The sequence below is a fragment of the Myotis myotis genome, unplaced genomic scaffold (assembly GCF_014108235.1).
Source record: "Myotis myotis isolate mMyoMyo1 unplaced genomic scaffold, mMyoMyo1.p scaffold_m19_p_5, whole genome shotgun sequence".
Classification (NCBI taxonomy): domain Eukaryota; kingdom Metazoa; phylum Chordata; class Mammalia; order Chiroptera; family Vespertilionidae; genus Myotis; species Myotis myotis.
In genome coordinates, this window is record NW_023416357.1 from 108647130 (window position 1) to 108663210 (window position 16081).

At 43.8% G+C, this 16081-nt stretch overlaps 1 protein-coding gene across 3 annotated transcripts in view; it reads left to right on the top strand.

The window, feature by feature from the left end:
- Positions 1-16081, top strand: part of CDR2 (cerebellar degeneration related protein 2) — a 46921-nt gene that overhangs the window by 28645 nt on the left and 2195 nt on the right. Inside the window, exons 2-5 of one of the 3 annotated variants that reach the window (XM_036308554.1) lie at positions 11105-11219; positions 11741-11867; positions 14413-14561; positions 14811-14972. In XM_036308554.1, coding sequence (XP_036164447.1) covers positions 14446-14561; positions 14811-14972 — 278 coding nt within the window. In that variant the 5' untranslated portion in view covers positions 11105-11219; positions 11741-11867; positions 14413-14445. Of the gene's footprint in view, positions 1-11104; positions 11220-11687; positions 11868-14412; positions 14562-14810; positions 14973-16081 lie in introns of those variants that run through there. The other 2 variants (XM_036308555.1, XM_036308553.1) reach the window with 2 other exon arrangements.

A 16081-nucleotide genomic window follows, 5' to 3' on the forward strand; every position in this document is an offset into this window, starting at 1 on the left:
ATGTTTTAAGAATTTTAGTAATAAAAGAATCTTAATTCTGCCGAAACCGGTTTGGCTCAGTGGATAGAGCGTCGGCCTGCCGACTGAGGGGTCCCGGGTTCGATTCCGGTCAGGGGCATGTGCCTGGGTTGCGGGCGCTTCCCCAGTGGGGGATGTGCAGGAGGTGGCTGATCGATGTTTCTCTCTCATCGATGTTTCTAGCTCTCTGTCTCTTTCCCTTCCTCTCTGTAAAAAATCAATAATATATATATATGTGTGTGTGTGTGTGTATATATATATATATATATATATGAATCTTAATTCTGAAAAAATCAATTTATTTCAATTACTAGAAAATAGACCTTAAAAACAAGGCACAGTTATCCAGCCAGTGTGGCTCAGTGGTTGAGTGTTGACACATGAACAAAGTTATAATGGTTCAATTGCTGGTTAGGGCACATGCCCAGGTTGCGGTTCGATCCCCCGTGTGGGGCGTGCAGGGGACAACTGATCAATGATTCTCTCTCATCATTGATGTTTCTATCTATCTCTCCCTCTTCTTCCCTCTCTGAAATCAATAAAAACATTTAATGAGGGAAAAAACAACAACAAGCCACACTTTTAATAATGAAATTAGAGGTGGTTTTTATTTTCACATTCATACTCCCCCCCTCCCCCCTAAATTTCCTAAAGGGTAAATAATAATATTTTAATCAGGGTAAAAAGGCTTTTCAAAGGTAATAGGAAATATTTCTTCAGTATTGTGGAATGTCATTTTGATACTATATTGAGAGGATTTGGGCTTAATTCTTAATATAAGAATAATCTCAACATTGCATAGAAGCCAAATTTCCATTCCATTCCTTAGGCATTTTTAGTTTGGATTGTTGCCGGGACTAACAGCAGACCCTGAGTGATGGATGAATGATTATTCTGACATGTGTTTGTGTGAAAGAGAGGGCTAAGGGACTGCCTGGCTTAAGGAACCAGACAGCCCCATTTGCCTGCCTCCTTAGGCTTTTATGGTAGCAACAGCTGAACTAAAAATTAACCTCTAGATACTATTAGCAGAGTAAGTATCCTTGAGAAAATACATGTATCTGTAGTGTCTTTAAAACAAGGACGTTTTGAAGTCTAAACATAAAGATCCCAGTAATACACCCAAGGCTCAGACTTCTTTGGAAAAGTCAAGGTAGGGGCTGCCGCCTTTGGCAAGGTCCCCTAGAGGCCCCCAACCTTTCAGAGAATCCTCCTTACAGACTTTCCAACCAAGTCCCATGCTTCCCCACATCTTGTCTGTGTTTTCCTGGATTCTAGCTCAAGGTCCTACAATTGCAAATAGTTAACACGTCAAGTGCCATGTTAGTCACCGGTGACTGACTCTGTACTTTCCGTCTGGACCTCGTCAGTCACTGGTGCTGCCAGCATATCGGTGAAATCGGATATTGTGGGCTAAACAGAAAGGAAAACAAAACAGACTTGGCGCTTAACATGTTAATATAATCCTGTGGGACTTTCTTTTTCATGTTTGCCTCATTAGTAAAGGTGGCCTATTTTGTAGCTTTTGTGCATAACCTGAATCTTGTGTTCATAGTTAAGGTGACCTTCTGTGCAAATTTCAAGACATGTTTGAGCTAACTCACTGCACTTAAACTTTGACAATCTTGCCTATAAGTTGACCCTTTTTGCTACGCCCATGTCCTCCTCCCACTGTTTGCTTAAATGTCTCCCTTTCCCCTGTTTAATATATCAAATACTTTTGTATATGAACTCTTTTTGGCACTTGAATTTTAGGATCCAGTCAGATTCATTTGAAACTGTGTATCAAAGATTCTGAACTGAGAAAACCAGAATATTAGAAGTATATCTGTGTTCCTTTAAGGGTAGAAAATGAACTAATCCATTTCCTTCTACATTCAGGAAAAAATGGTAGGTGCTCATTTAAAGTTCCAGAAAGCAAGCCTTAAAGCAGCATAGACTGATGATTCTCTGGCCTTAAGTCAGTACTTGCTGAGAAATCTAATAATTTCTCTTTTAAGTTGCTGACCAATTTGGACTCCTTTACTAGATTCTTGGAGAAGTGAAGGGTTTTCTGCTTAGTTTTAATAATAAGATTAAACTCCGACCATGTGAAAACAAGCTCCCTGCCATTTTTTGGATTATCTTTAAAGCCAAGTTATGTAAGGAGCAAAGTATCACAAGGTCTTCCTAAATCATTTCATTTTGTTTTTATCACAGGCTTTAAAAAAAAAAAAATGATTGATTTTAGAGAGAGAGGAAGAGAGAAATATCAGTTTGTTGTCCCACTTATTTATGCATTCATTGGTTAATTCTTATATGTCCCCTGAGTGGGGATAGATCTAGCAACCTTGGCATAGCAGGACGATGCTCCAAACAACTGAGCTCCCCAGCCAGTGCTGTCACATACATATCAAATGAAGGGGTCTCCCTCGCTTTTCAAATAGGCTCTTTGTGCTTCGCTGCATGTTGATTTGTTTCTTTATTTTGGCCATAACTCTAATTTGAGCATCTTGAAAAAGGGGCAACAATTTGGAACTCACATGATACCTGGTAGGGATTATAAATGACTCTCTTTCAGATTACCAAGGCGTGTGTATGCTGTGGGCATAAATATGTGGAAATAATCTGTAAATGCAATAAGAAGGGAGAGAATTGGTGGCTAATTGAGTCTCTTTCTGAGAGGGCTATAACCAAAACCCTTCTCAAAATCTTTAAGTCTCTGGACATGTCACAGTCTTGAGTTGTACAAAGCATGACAAGCTGTTGTGAAGAGAAGTCTAGAAATGGCCATTCAGCCAGTATTTTTTAGGTCTCTACTATGTGTCAGAAATTGTGCTAAATGGGCCACATATATAAGGGGAGATTTAGAAAGACAACGACATTGCTTGGCCAGTGTGATTCAGTGGTTGATTGTTGAACTATGTATGAACCAAGAGGTCATCAGTTGGATTCCCAGTCAGAGCACACGCCTGGATTGCAGACCCGATCGATCCCCAGTGCGGGGCATGTGGGAAGCAGCCAATTGATGTTTCTCTCTCATCAATGTTTCTATCACTCTCCCTTTCTCTCTCAAATCAATAAAAACATTGAAAAAAGAAAGGAAGGCCCTAACCGGTTTGGCTCAGTGGATGGAGCATCGGCGTGCAGACTGAATGGTCCCAGGTTCGATTCCGGCTAAGGGCATGTGCCATGGTTGCGGGCACATCCCCAGTAGGGGGTGTGCAGGAGGCAGCTGATCGATGTTTCTCTCTCATCGATGTTTCTAACTCTCTATCCCTTTCCCTTTCACTCTGTAAAAAATCAATAAAATATATATACTAAAAAGTTGGGTTAAAAAAAAAAAGGAAGACTAACCCTAGCCAGTTTGGCTCAGTGGATAGAGCGTTGGCCTGCAGACTGAAGGGTCCTGGGTTCAGTTCCTGTCAAGGGTACATGTCTGGGTTGCGGGCTCGATCCCAGATGGGGAGGGGGAAATGCAGGAGGCAGCTGATCAATGATTCTCTCTTATCATTGATGTTTCTATCTCTCTCCCTCTCGGAAATCAATAAAAATATATACTTATAAAAAAGAAACTATGACATTAATAAGTAAACAGTTCAGTTATTTATTATGATGTTAAGTGTTTTGAGGGAAATTAATGGGATGCCTTGGGAGAAGTGGTCTGAAAAGGCTTTAGAGAGAGGCCTGAAGGGTAATTGGGACTCTTGACCACTTTGTGTCATGCATCCCTTTGGAGATCAAAATGTTGGGGAAAAAGGATGTATGATTAGTAATATAGGTGTATCTTTATGAATACATTAATGACAATCTAAAAACTACTATAATTTCAAATAGTGTAAATCAAGATTTCTGCTGCAAACAATGAAAATATCATTGTTTCTATTGGTGAATTCCTAGATTTCTATCGATGATGAGTTCCTAGAATTGGTGGTGAATTTCTAGAATTGGTGGTGAATTCCTAGATTTCTATTGGTGATGAATACCACCGTGTATCTAAATAGGGTAATATGCAAATTGTTGGGATGCTGTCATGTAAGGACCAATCAGCAGGCTGCGTGCACAGCGAGGTGTGGGCGGGGCTGCGAGCACAGTCTGTCCCAGGCGTAAGCAAACCCAGCCCCTCCTCCGGCCCCACCCCTGGTCAGCCTCTCCCACCCCAATTGAGGGTGGGGCGGCTAGCCAGCCCCCCACACTACCCCGCAGCATCTCACCTAGGCCGGCCACTCCCCCATGCTTTCCCGGGGCTGGGGGTACCCCAAGCAGGCTGCAGGCACGGCGTTGGTCAGAGGCAAAGTTCCTGGCTGTCCCTGGCCTAGAGAGTCCAGAAAACCTCAGCAGTGACCAAAGACCAAGACCGAATGGAAAGGTCCCTGCCGGCTCTTATGGCTCAAAGTGCCAGGAGGAGGCGGAGCATCTTGAACCTGCAACCCTGGTGTCTGCACACCAAGCCTTGGGGCACACCACGCCGGTGGTGCCTATGGGTGAAAGGGGAAGAGCGGGGAGCTTGGGTGCGGAGTGGGGGTGGGGCCTAGAGTCTTCGGGAGCAGCCCCCACACCTGCACCCTGGCTGTGATGTCTGGGCGTGAGGAGAGCCGCCTGACGAGGTTGCTGTGACCCGTGCGCTCTGGCCATCAGGCCCTGCTCCTTGCCCAAACCCAGGTTCCGACAGGTGAGCGAGTTTCACCAACACTCAGCCTCAACTCTCCCAGCTGCAGGAGTGGAGGGAAGCCAAGCACTGCGGTGCGACACAGCGACATAGCGTGCCGGGGACCACCACATACGCTGGTTTCCTAAACCGGCTCCTTCAGCTTCCCGATGTCCCAAGCCCAGCTCGATCTTGGTCATAGCCCCTGGTCAGCTTTGCCGCTTGCCTTCCAGGTGCGGCTAGCCCTGATCCGCTGGCGTTGCGCTCAGAGAAGCGCTGCCACTGGGCTGTTAAATAAGAGAAATCAAAGAGCCGAGAGTAAATATCCTTCCAGCCCCTTCCTACGCCCCCAGAGGAGGAGGGCTGGGGATGGGGGTAATGGAAAATGACTGCTGCTTTGCATTTTATAATGAAAAGACTCCCGCTACATAGAGAGGAGAGCTGATTCGTTTCCAGCAGCACCTGGCATCTTCCCTGCCCCAACTCTGAAGCCTGACAGCACCTAGCAAAGGTGTGTCTGCACAGCCACGTTGGCCTGCCTCCTGGAACTTTGGGAGCAAGTTTGAGCTGCATTGATTTAAATAATAATTAATAATAATAATAATAATAATAATAATAAAGTAAAGATTGGAAAGCACTTCTTTGTACACAAATGGCACTATAAAATGCAGATTACAGCATCTGATTTTGTCTTCTGTGTTGATTTTGAGGAGAGTGCAAATAGGTTCATGGGGAAAGCAGAAAAAAACAAAGGGAAAAGGAGAGGTTCTGCCATCCACAGCACTGAACGTTGTTTTTTGTTGTTATTTTTCCTTCTGTTCTTCAACTCAGTATATGCCACTTAAACCACTTATGGCCTTAGGTAATGAGCTAATGTTTCCTCTATTAAGAGCAAGCAGTGGTGCCTTTCATATGAGTCGCATACATTTAATCCATTATAATGGAGCATACTGAGTGGAGAGAATGGTATGTGTCATTATATAAAGAACTTGGCATTATGATGCTATCTGGCTGAAGATCTTGTTTGTTTTGCAATTTAGAGAACGTAGACAAATCAGACATTGAAAATGAATGTGCATGCTTAAATGCATGACTTTATTTTCATCCGTAATGACCAAACAACTGGTCACCAGGAGATGCATTGATGGGTCCCCTGGCGTGGCAGGTCTGAGGTCTCGTGGTACGGTGGGTCTGGGTGAGACTGTGTGGCGCGGGCTGGGGCCAGGGGACCTGAGGCCACACCCTCCTGCCCTGGCGCCGTGAGATGTAGGCTGCGTCCCCCACTTGGTGGGGCTTGACGGGGTGGGGCCGGCCGGGTCTTGGTGTTGCCCAATGGGGGTGGGGCCAGCCAGACACTTCTATTATAGAGAAAGGGCAAATAGCAATATTAAAATATTTCCTCTAATTTCCTTTTAATATGCATGAATTTTGTGCACTGGGCCACTAGTTCATAATAGAAGGAAATGCTAAATTTCATTTAGAAGGTAGTGAAGATGAAGGTGTAACTTTCCCCACATCCAAGTTTACAAGACCCTCTCAATTTCATCCATGAACCCCAGTTTAACTGCTGGATTAGAAAGGTGAGTGGAGAGTAGGGTAAAGGTCTTAAAGGACAAGGAACCATGAGTGAAGCAGCTCCAAAACTTTAGGGTAAATGTCCCCACTGAGTGTGAAATAAGGAAGACAATAGCTAACAGATGAAGCTGGAAAAACATTTAAGAGACAGTTGGGAAAGGATTAACACTGAAACATGAGAGATGATATTAAGGAATTATTGGAGTTTTTAGGTTGATTGGAATTATGGTTAAATTAAAAGTGTATCTTTTAGAAATACATAGATATGTATATACTTGAATTAGATGTCTTAGATTTGCTTTAAAATGATTGAAGATGAGAAATATGGAAGCGATGAAACAAGATTGACTGTATGTTTGAAATTATCCATAATAGAAAGTTTAATAACGTAGTAGATAAGATTATCCATCTATAAAGACTCAATATTTGGGTGGGCTGAGAAGCTAGGAAGAGGTTAAGGTAAGTAGTATGTGATTTCAGAGGATTATGATTCTAAAAACATCAAAATATAACATGGTAGAGAATGCTACTGTATACAGTTAATATTTAGCCTAATCTTTTCTAAAAATATATATTTTTTTTATCTCATCGGAGCTCCAGTGGCGCAATCGGTTAGCGCGCGGTACTTATAAGAGAGGAAGGGAGAGGGAGAGAGAGATAGAAATATCAGTGATGAGAGAGAATCATTGATCAGCAGCCTCCTGCACACCCCACATTGGGGATCAAGCCTGCAACCTGGGCATGTGCCCTGACCGGTAATTAAACCATGATCTCCTGGTTCATGTGTTGACGCTCAACTACTGAGCCCCTGCTGGGCTGTAGCCTAATCTTAATGACTAACTGCAACTAAACTAAGTCCTCAGAAGGGAAATGGTTAGGTTAAGCTTAAGAATTGTTGCCCTTGCTGGGTAACCCAGTTGGTTAGAGCATCATCTGATACACCAAGGTTGTGTGTTGGATCCCCAGTCAGGGCACATGCAAGAATCCAATAAATGCATAAATAAGTGGAACAACAAATTAATGTTTTTCATTCTCTCAAGTCAATCAAAGTATTTTTTAGCTCTAGTCAGTTTGGCTCCGTGGATAGAGCGTCAGCCTGCACACTAAAGGGTCCCAGGTTTGATTCCAGTCAAGAGCATATGGCCGAGTTGCAGGCTCGATCCCCAGTAGGGCGTGTGCAGAAGGCAGCCAACCAATGATCCCCATCATTAATGTTCCTATCTCTCTCTGAAATCAATAAAAATATATTTTAAAAAAATTTTTTTTAATTATTTGTTTATCCAAGTGAATGCTTCTATCTCCCAGACCTAAGAAAAGGACATTGGGAGAGGGGAAGCTTCCAGGATTTTCCACGTCCAAAATCAATATTTCTCTAATAATTGTGATCCATGAACCACTTGTACTAACATCACCTGGGTTTTTGCTAAAAATGTAGAATTCTGGCTTTACTTCAGTCTCACTGAATGAGAACTCTAGGGGAAAGGCCCAGGTTTCTATACTTCAGTAATCCTCCAGATGAATCTTGGCACATGTAAAGTTTGAAAACTGGAACTACATAAAGATAACAATAGTTACCTCTTATTGAACAGTTTTTTCATATGCCAGATACCATGCTGAACCCTTTACAGACATAGCACCTTTATGAGGTAGATGATAAGGTGATCTCACCTTAGAAAAATTCAGTTACTTGCTGAAAGTCACCCAGTTAAAAATGGCAAAGTGGGACCTCAAACCAGATTCTGATCCTAAAGCCTATGCTCTTAGCCACTAGCCCACTGTCTCCCATTTGGCTGTCTTTTTTCTCTGAGCCTTTGCCCACCCAAAGGCTTCTGTGGGAATTGGCTTCTCACCTGCCCTTTATGGGGTAGATGTGTCCTGCAAAGATAGGAATATTTCAGTCACGAGGCAGGAACAGTTCCGGTTGTATATTAATATGTAGTGTCTGGTCCATGCATTAGCCTTCTTTTAAGTTGTTGTGGATAGGTCCCAAAGAGTATTTGAGACTTATACTTGGTATAGGTAACTTTCTGTCTCTCTCTGGCTGCTTTTAAGATTCTTACTTTGTTGTTGGAGTTTGCCAATTTAATTATAATGTGCCTTGGCGTTGGTCTTTTGGGGTTCATTTTCTTTGGGGCTCTGAGCTTCTTGGATTTGTATGAGTTTTTTCTTCCCTATATCAGGGAAGTTTTCTGTCATTATTTCTTTAAACAGGTTTTCTATTCCTTGCTCAGTTTCCTCTCCTTCTGGCACCCCTATTATGCAGATGTTGTTTTGTTTCATGTTGTCACAAAGCTCTCTTAGGCTCTCCTCCTGCTTTTTAATTTTTTTTTTTTCTAGAAGCTGCTCTGCTTGGGTATTGTTTCCTACCTTGTCTCCTAGCTCACTGTTGCGGTCCTCTGCTTCTTCTAGTCTACTGTTGATGCTTTCTATTGAGTTCTTTATAACAGTGATGTCATTTTCATTTCTTCTTGGTTCTTTTTCATTTCCTCTTGGTTCTTACACATATTGTTGAATTTGTCTTCCATTCTTTTCATCCACCTTATGACCATTTCTCTGAATTCTTTCTCTGACAGGTTGCTTGCCTCGATTTCATTTACTTCCTTTTCTGGTGATACCTGTTTTTCTTTCATATGCAGGCTGTTTCTTTGCCTCCCCATGATCTCTCTTCTCCGGGTGTCTGCTTATGTAGTTCTCTCTCTCCTGCGTTGATTTAAAGGCACAAAATACAACACACCAACGCACAACGCACAAGGCACTGAACACAAATGTATTCACAAGACTAATAACCCCAAATAAAGGTGATCACCAGAGAAAAGAGAGTTGGGGGATAAGGAAGGAAGGAAGGAAGGAAGGAAGGAAGGAAGGAAAGGAAAGGAAAGGAAAGGGAAGGAAAGGGAAGGGAAGGGAAGGGAAGGGAAGGGAAGGGAAGGGAAGGAAAGGAGGGAAAGAGGGAGGAAGACAGGAAAGAGAGAGAGAGAGAGAGAGAGAGAGAGAGAGAGAGAGAGAGAGAGAGAGAGGAGAAAAAGAAAAAAGGGGGGAAAGTGCAAAAATGAAATTGGGAAAAGGGGGAAAAAAGTAAGAGAGAAAAGAAAGAATGAAATAGAAGAGGGGAAAAAACTATTTCTATGGGGAGAAAACTCCAATAGAACAGCCACTAATCCCAACAAAAGCCAGCAACAAACCTAGAGATGAATGCAGACTACCAAGAACAACTAATATCAAGTGAGGCGAGGGAAAACAGCAAAAAATAACCAAAAAAAGAAAAAGTGAAACAATCTCACAAGCATAAAAAAACGCAATATATTCAACAATCAAGCAAACAACAACAAAACGACAGAGAAAAAAATTTGGATAGTGAAGAAAGAGAATAGAGAGGTGTGTATGGACTTAAAGCAGGGGATTAGAAATTAGATATATAAGTAGGGTGAAATTTTAATGGGGTAAAAAGAAGGAATAGGGGAAATCTAAAGCAGGAATAGGGTAAGAGAAACAGGACAACAAAAGGAGAAAAGTGAGGAAGAGAGTGTTGGCATAAAGGTAAAGTTGAGATGGCGTAAAATGATGCTAAAGGAAAGATGAAAATAGAATGTAGAACACTAATACCAAAATAAAGAGAAAATAAAATTACACTTTTTAAAAAAAAAAAAAGGTAAAATAGTAGTAGTAATAATACTGATTAAAAATAAAAGTGTAATAATTAAAAAAGTAAAATCAAGTAAGGAAAAAAGAAAAAAAATTTAGTTTCTTAAGTAAAAGATGAAAAAAATAAAAATGTGCAGTAGTGAAGGTCATTCATTTCCTCTACTGTTCTGTTTGGCACATCTGTTTCCTAGTCAGGACAGTATTGAAGTTCCCTGCGTTCCACTGCTCCTCTGTATTATAAGCCACAGTCCTGATTTTTAAGCAGGCAGTACTTCTTTGTTTCTTATGCTCCTTTATTTGTGTTTACACAAGAGTCAACTTGTGATTCAACCCCTGGGTGGCAATGTTTCTGGATTGACCTCCGTGTCTATAGGTCCTCTCTAGCTAGTGCTTAGATTTTGTTTTCCCTGTGGCACTTAATACTGGTTTGGGGGAATGGGCTGCCCCAGAGATGATTCTCTGATCTTTATTCCCCACTCTGATCCCCAGGTTCCACAAAAACAACTTTCCCCTGCAGTTTCTTAGAGTGTCCCCAATTGGGTGATCCTATGTATTGGGCTTAGTAATCAAAAGCAAGGTTTTAAAGAAGAAAAAGAAAAATTAAAAAAAGAGAGAGCGAGAAAACCAGCCAGAGTAAGAGCATGAACTCCAGTGCAAGTCTGTGCACTCTTTTTTCCCCTTGGGTCTCAGCAGCCGGCACACTGTTAAAATTTTTAGGCTGCCCTTTTGCACCCAGTTCAGTTATGGGTTGTTGTTTGTAGAGTTCCCTTCTGTTAGCAGCCCTGCAGATCCCCTTCATCATTCGCAGATCATGCCAGCCCCAACAGCCACAGACTTTTCCTCCACCTCTCGCCACACGCGTTTCTCTGTCCTGCCCGAAACCCAGGCGAACTCTGACCTTCCCGTGAGGGGGTGCAGAGCTCCTTCGAATCCACGTGCTCGGCCACTTGGGGACCGGTGTTCCCAGGCTCACAGTTCGCCGGGTGCCATTGTTGTAGATTCCTGGGATTTTCAGGCTTCTGACAACATCACCTCTCCCCTTCAAGATGGCATGGTCTTCACGTCAGAGCTGGTCACTCTGGGAGGGATCCCAACAGCATGGAAGCTGTCCAGTCAGGGGAACCCCGTCTGGCAGTCCCCAACAGTCCCCTGGAATATAGCTGTCCCTCAACTCACAAACACACACTCCCCGTGCGACCACACACTCTCCCTTTGTTCTCCCACTCACGCACTATCTTGCAGCCTGCCTTCCCGTCGGCAGCCATTTTCCGGTCCTCCTATACTTGGGAAGCGGAGCTTGAGTCTGGCGCCTTAGACCACTCGGCCATCCTGACACCAACTGGTCCTCCTATACTTGGTATAAAGTAACTTGAAAGTTTTCTGAAACTATGGTACACAAAATTTGTGCACTGGGGGGGGGGGGTGGTGTCCCTCGGCCCAGCCTGCACCCTCTCCAATCTGGGACCCCTTGGGGGATGTCCAACTGCCGGTTTAGGCCCGATCCCTGTGGGCAGTAGGATATCCCTCTCACAATCCAGGACTGCTGGCTCCCAACCGCTCACCTGCCTGCTTGCCTGATTTCCCCTAACCGCTTCTGCCTGCCAACCTGATCACCCCCAACCACTCCCCTGCCAGCCTGATCGACGCCTAACTGCTTCCCTGCCGGCCCCATCGCCCCCAACTGCCCTCCCCTGCAGACCTGGTTGCCCCCAACTGCCCTCCACTGCTGGCCTGGTCGCCCCTAACTGCCCTCCCCCACTGGCCATCTTGTGACTGTGGGCGCCACCATCTTTGTGACGGCATGGGGGTCAATTAGCATATTCCCTCTTTATTAGATAGGACATTTTCCTGTAATTCTAAACCTTTTTTCCACTCCAGTATTCCTCCAAGAGATTGAACACATGCCTGTCAGTGACAGCAATCTGCTGTGACATTGATAGCCAGAGGACAAGATTAAGAGCACCCCCCTGCAGTTCTGAAAGGCTTCTTCCAAGAGACTTCACTGGTCAGTGTCCCAGGGACCAGGAGAACCAGTGGGACTTGGAGCAAAGAGTAGGCACAGACTCCACAGGGATCATGCACTGTGCTGCTTATCTCCTTTCATTAGTACCTATAAGTGGGTGTGAACCGATCTTCAACCTCTCTTGTACAATTCTGAACCCAAAAGGGTTATAAAACAAGATTTTTTCCCCTTAAGTTTGCAGCAATTTATTTGGCAGCAAACCCTGAACTGAGACTATTTATGCTCTTTACCATAATTGTTGATGCAGAAATATTAATGCTTGATTACAGGGTGATACCCAGACCTCACTGGAGGTGTTACAAAGTGTGTGTGGCATGTGCCATGTTGTCTTTCTAAATTTTAAAGAATTTTCCAAACCACTTTTGGCCCCAAGAGTTTAGATGAGGAAGTTGAAATTGTGAGAGCTGATTTCTCAACACGTTGCTCCCAAGTTATGTGACCAGATTTGAAAAAAGGCCATGTGTTTTCTTCCAGCTCTGCTACACTGCTGTTTAAAGAGCCCATTCAGATCATTTACCCTGTTGTTTGAAAAGTCAGTTAGCTTTGCAAATACTTGTATCTTATATAATAAAAGCATAATATGCAAATTAACTGAATGGCAGAACCACCAGTCACTATGATGAGCACTGATCACCAGGGGGCAGATGCTCAATGTAGGAGCTGCCCCCTAGTGGTCAGTGCACTCCTACAGGGGGAGCACTGCTCAGCCACAAGCCGGGCTCATGGCTGACAAGCACAGCGACAGTGGCAGGAGCCTCTCCCACCTCTGCTGCAGGCAGGCAGTAAGGAGTGAGGGGTTTCGGACTGCGAGAGGGCATAGGCCGGGCTGAAGAACCCCACTCCCCACCCCCAGTGCACGAATCTTGTGCCCCAGGCCTCTAGTAGCTCTATAAAAAGCCAAGAAACGTGTTTTTAAAGTAATATCTTTGGTCTGTTGCCATTTGGTCATTGTAATGCTTCAGACTTACCTTTTTTCTTTCCAGAGAAGTCCTATAAATATTTCATTTGGAATATTACTGTTTCTGTGTCTTCAGGTGGAATCGAGTAGGAAATCAAAGTAACTGAATGCCAAGGCATTGATTAGACTATGATTATTCCCCTTATCCTTGCCATTTAGAAAGTAGTGTAGCAGCACCAAAATAAGTAATTTTTCATGAATAAGGATTATGGTGATAACATTTTCAGAATTAAGAATAACAAGTCTTTGAATAATGAGCTAAACTATCTTTCTGGTTAAATCAATGTTATCACCACACCCCCTTCAGTTTTTTTTTTACTTAGAGAAAAAGAAAATGATTTTTTTTCCAAGTGCAAATCACCTGAAATCCTCCACTTTAGGCTTTCTTATTTCTGTAAAACATGAAATTTTTGCTTAAACATGATCATGTTTTCTGTGCTTTTTCTCTGTGAGATCACTCTCTCTCTCACGAGATTCTTCTTCCTACTGAGTGTGAATTTTGCATGTTGTGTGCTTTGTAAGGCTTGACTGCCCTCTGTGGTGCACAGGGGGTTGGTAAGCACGAGGGGAACTGAGCATGTAGAGCATGGCCTGGACTCACCTTCTCTGAAGACAGGTAGCTTAATTGGGATTTAAAGTTCCTCTTTTCATAAAATAAACCTGTGGTATTGTGGTGTAATAGAAATTATACAGCCTGGCTGGTGTGTCCCAGTGATTTAGCATCAACTCATGGAACCAGGAGGTCACAGTTCGATTACCGGTCAGGGCACATGCCCAGGTTGCGGGCTTGATCCCCATTACGGGGCATGCAGGAGGCAGCCAATCAATGATTTTCTCTTATCATTGATGTTTCTCTCTCTCCCTCTCCCGTCCTCTCTGAAATCAATAAAAAAAATACTAGTATATATTTTTAAGAAATTACATATTTGCTCTTTGTCCCCAGTTCCTGGCATAGAGCTCATAAAAACCTTGGAATGTCCTGACTGATAGGATCGGAACTGGTTGCCAGAGGAAGGCTAGAACTCTCAGCCCAGCTCCAGCCTCTGGGGAGGAGAGGGGGACTGGAGATTGCACTCAGGCACCAATGGCGACATGGTGATGATCTAATCAGTCGTGCCTATGTAATGAGGCTTTGATGAAACTCTGAAACGAGGTGCTAGGAGGGTGGGTGGTGTGTCTGGAGAGGGGTGGACATTGCCCTCCCTAGCCCCAGCTTGCCCTGTCATCTCTTCTTTTTGGCTGTTCCTGAGTTGATTCCTTTATAAATAAACCATAACTGCATGTGAAGCACTTTCTTGAGTTCTGTGAATTGTTGTAGCAAATTATTGAACCTAAGGGGAGGTCATGGGAACCTCCAAATTATAGGTGGTTGGCCAGAAGTACAGGCAACCCATGGGACTTGCATCTGAAGTGTGGGCAGTTTTGTGAAACTGAGCCTCACGACCTGTGGGGTCACTGACTCCAGGGAGTTGGTGTCAGAATTGCATTGCAGGACCCCAGTGGTGCTGGAGGGCGGCAGGCGTCTCAGGTGTTCACTGTGTGACTGGGCGCATCCACCTTCTCTTCCAGTACCTGACCAAGCAGGTGGAGCTCCTGCGGCAGATGAATGAGCAGCATGCGAAGGTTTATGAGCAGCTAGATGTCACTGCAAGGGAGCTGGAAGAAACAAATCAAAAGCTTGTTGCCGACAGCAAGGCCTCACAGCAGAAGATTCTGAGGTAAACTTTCTAAAATTCATCGAGGAAGCCCGGGGCACGGGAGTCATTTAGTGTAAACTAGAACAGAGCATGACTGTCGTGGGTTTGGGTTAGTGTGGGGTAAGGTTTAATTCTTTATGAAGAATAGATTAGGGAGCAGTCCCTTCCAATTAAGAAAGCCCAGTTTGAGCGACTGGCAGCTAATCGCTCCTCACTGCTATGCCCTCAATTTCATGTGACAAGCAGCAATGGCTCTGTCTTCCCTCACAGCCTGACTGAAACAATCGAATGCCTGCAAGCCAACATCGATCACCTCCAGGGCCAAGTGGAGGAGCTGAAGTCATCTGGCCAAGGGAGAAGGAGCCAGGGGAAGTGTGGCCAAAAGTCAGCACCCAGCTTCTCGGGTCTGAAAGAGCTGTATGACTTACGCCAGTAAGAGCCCACCTTCCACAGCGCATGCACATACAGGAGCATCTCCACACAGATGCCATCTGCATTCCTGTAGACTCAAAATATATTTAAGAAACGTCACGTGGCTGTTAGACCACCAGTGGTTTGAACAAACCACTAACTGCAAATCATAGAGTTCTTGGGCATTAGCAATTTCATGGAAATTCATTTTCTAAAGTCTTGGGAGCATTTATTTCCATGTTATTAATGTGCTAAATCTTAGTTTAAGATAAAATGCAGTACTTCTGATAGACTACAAATTTGGGGGTTATATTTTACACTAGAGTGAAGAAAAAAATTGAAACTTCAGTAAAACAGAAATCCCAGTGAACGGTTTTTGTGCCTAACCAAATGCCTTTATAATTTAGTTATGAGATTGAATTTTTAGTTAAAACTATTTATTGAGCACCTGCTGTGGTCAGGTGCTATGCTAGACATGAAGAGTGGCAAGTAAAATAGACATAGCTTCTGCCCTCCTTCAAGGAGTTTTCCATCCCATGAGAGGCAGATGAACAAATCTTCACACAGATAAATACAGTTACAAGTTGCCAAGGATCCTGAACAGGGAGAGGGGCCAGCTCTGTGTTTGATGGTTCTCACCCTTGGCTTGGTTCATCAGATCACCTGCTGAGTTTTTCCAACTGCAATACAAGTGATTCCCTCAGCCTAAATCAGAACCTCTGGGTGTGGGTAAAAAGCTGCCAGGTGAGTCTGATGTGCACTCCTGGTTAAAAACCACTACAGCAATGGCTGCATATTATGAACCACACAGAGAGCTTGGAAAAACCCAAGTCCAGGCAGCAGACCATTTAGGTCAGCATGGGGGGGGGGGGGGGGGGGCGGACAAGGGGGGAGGTTGCAGACATCAGTAATTTATTTTTTTTAAAAAAAACTTTTTTTATATATTTTATTGATTTTTTTACAGAGAGGAAAGGAGAGGGATAGAGAGTTAGAAACACTGATGAGAGAGAAACATTGATCAGCTGCCTCCTGCACAACCCCCACTGGGGATGTGCCTACAAACAAGGTATATGCCCTTGACCAGAATCAAACCTGGGACCCTTCAGTCCACAGGGACGCTCTATCCACTG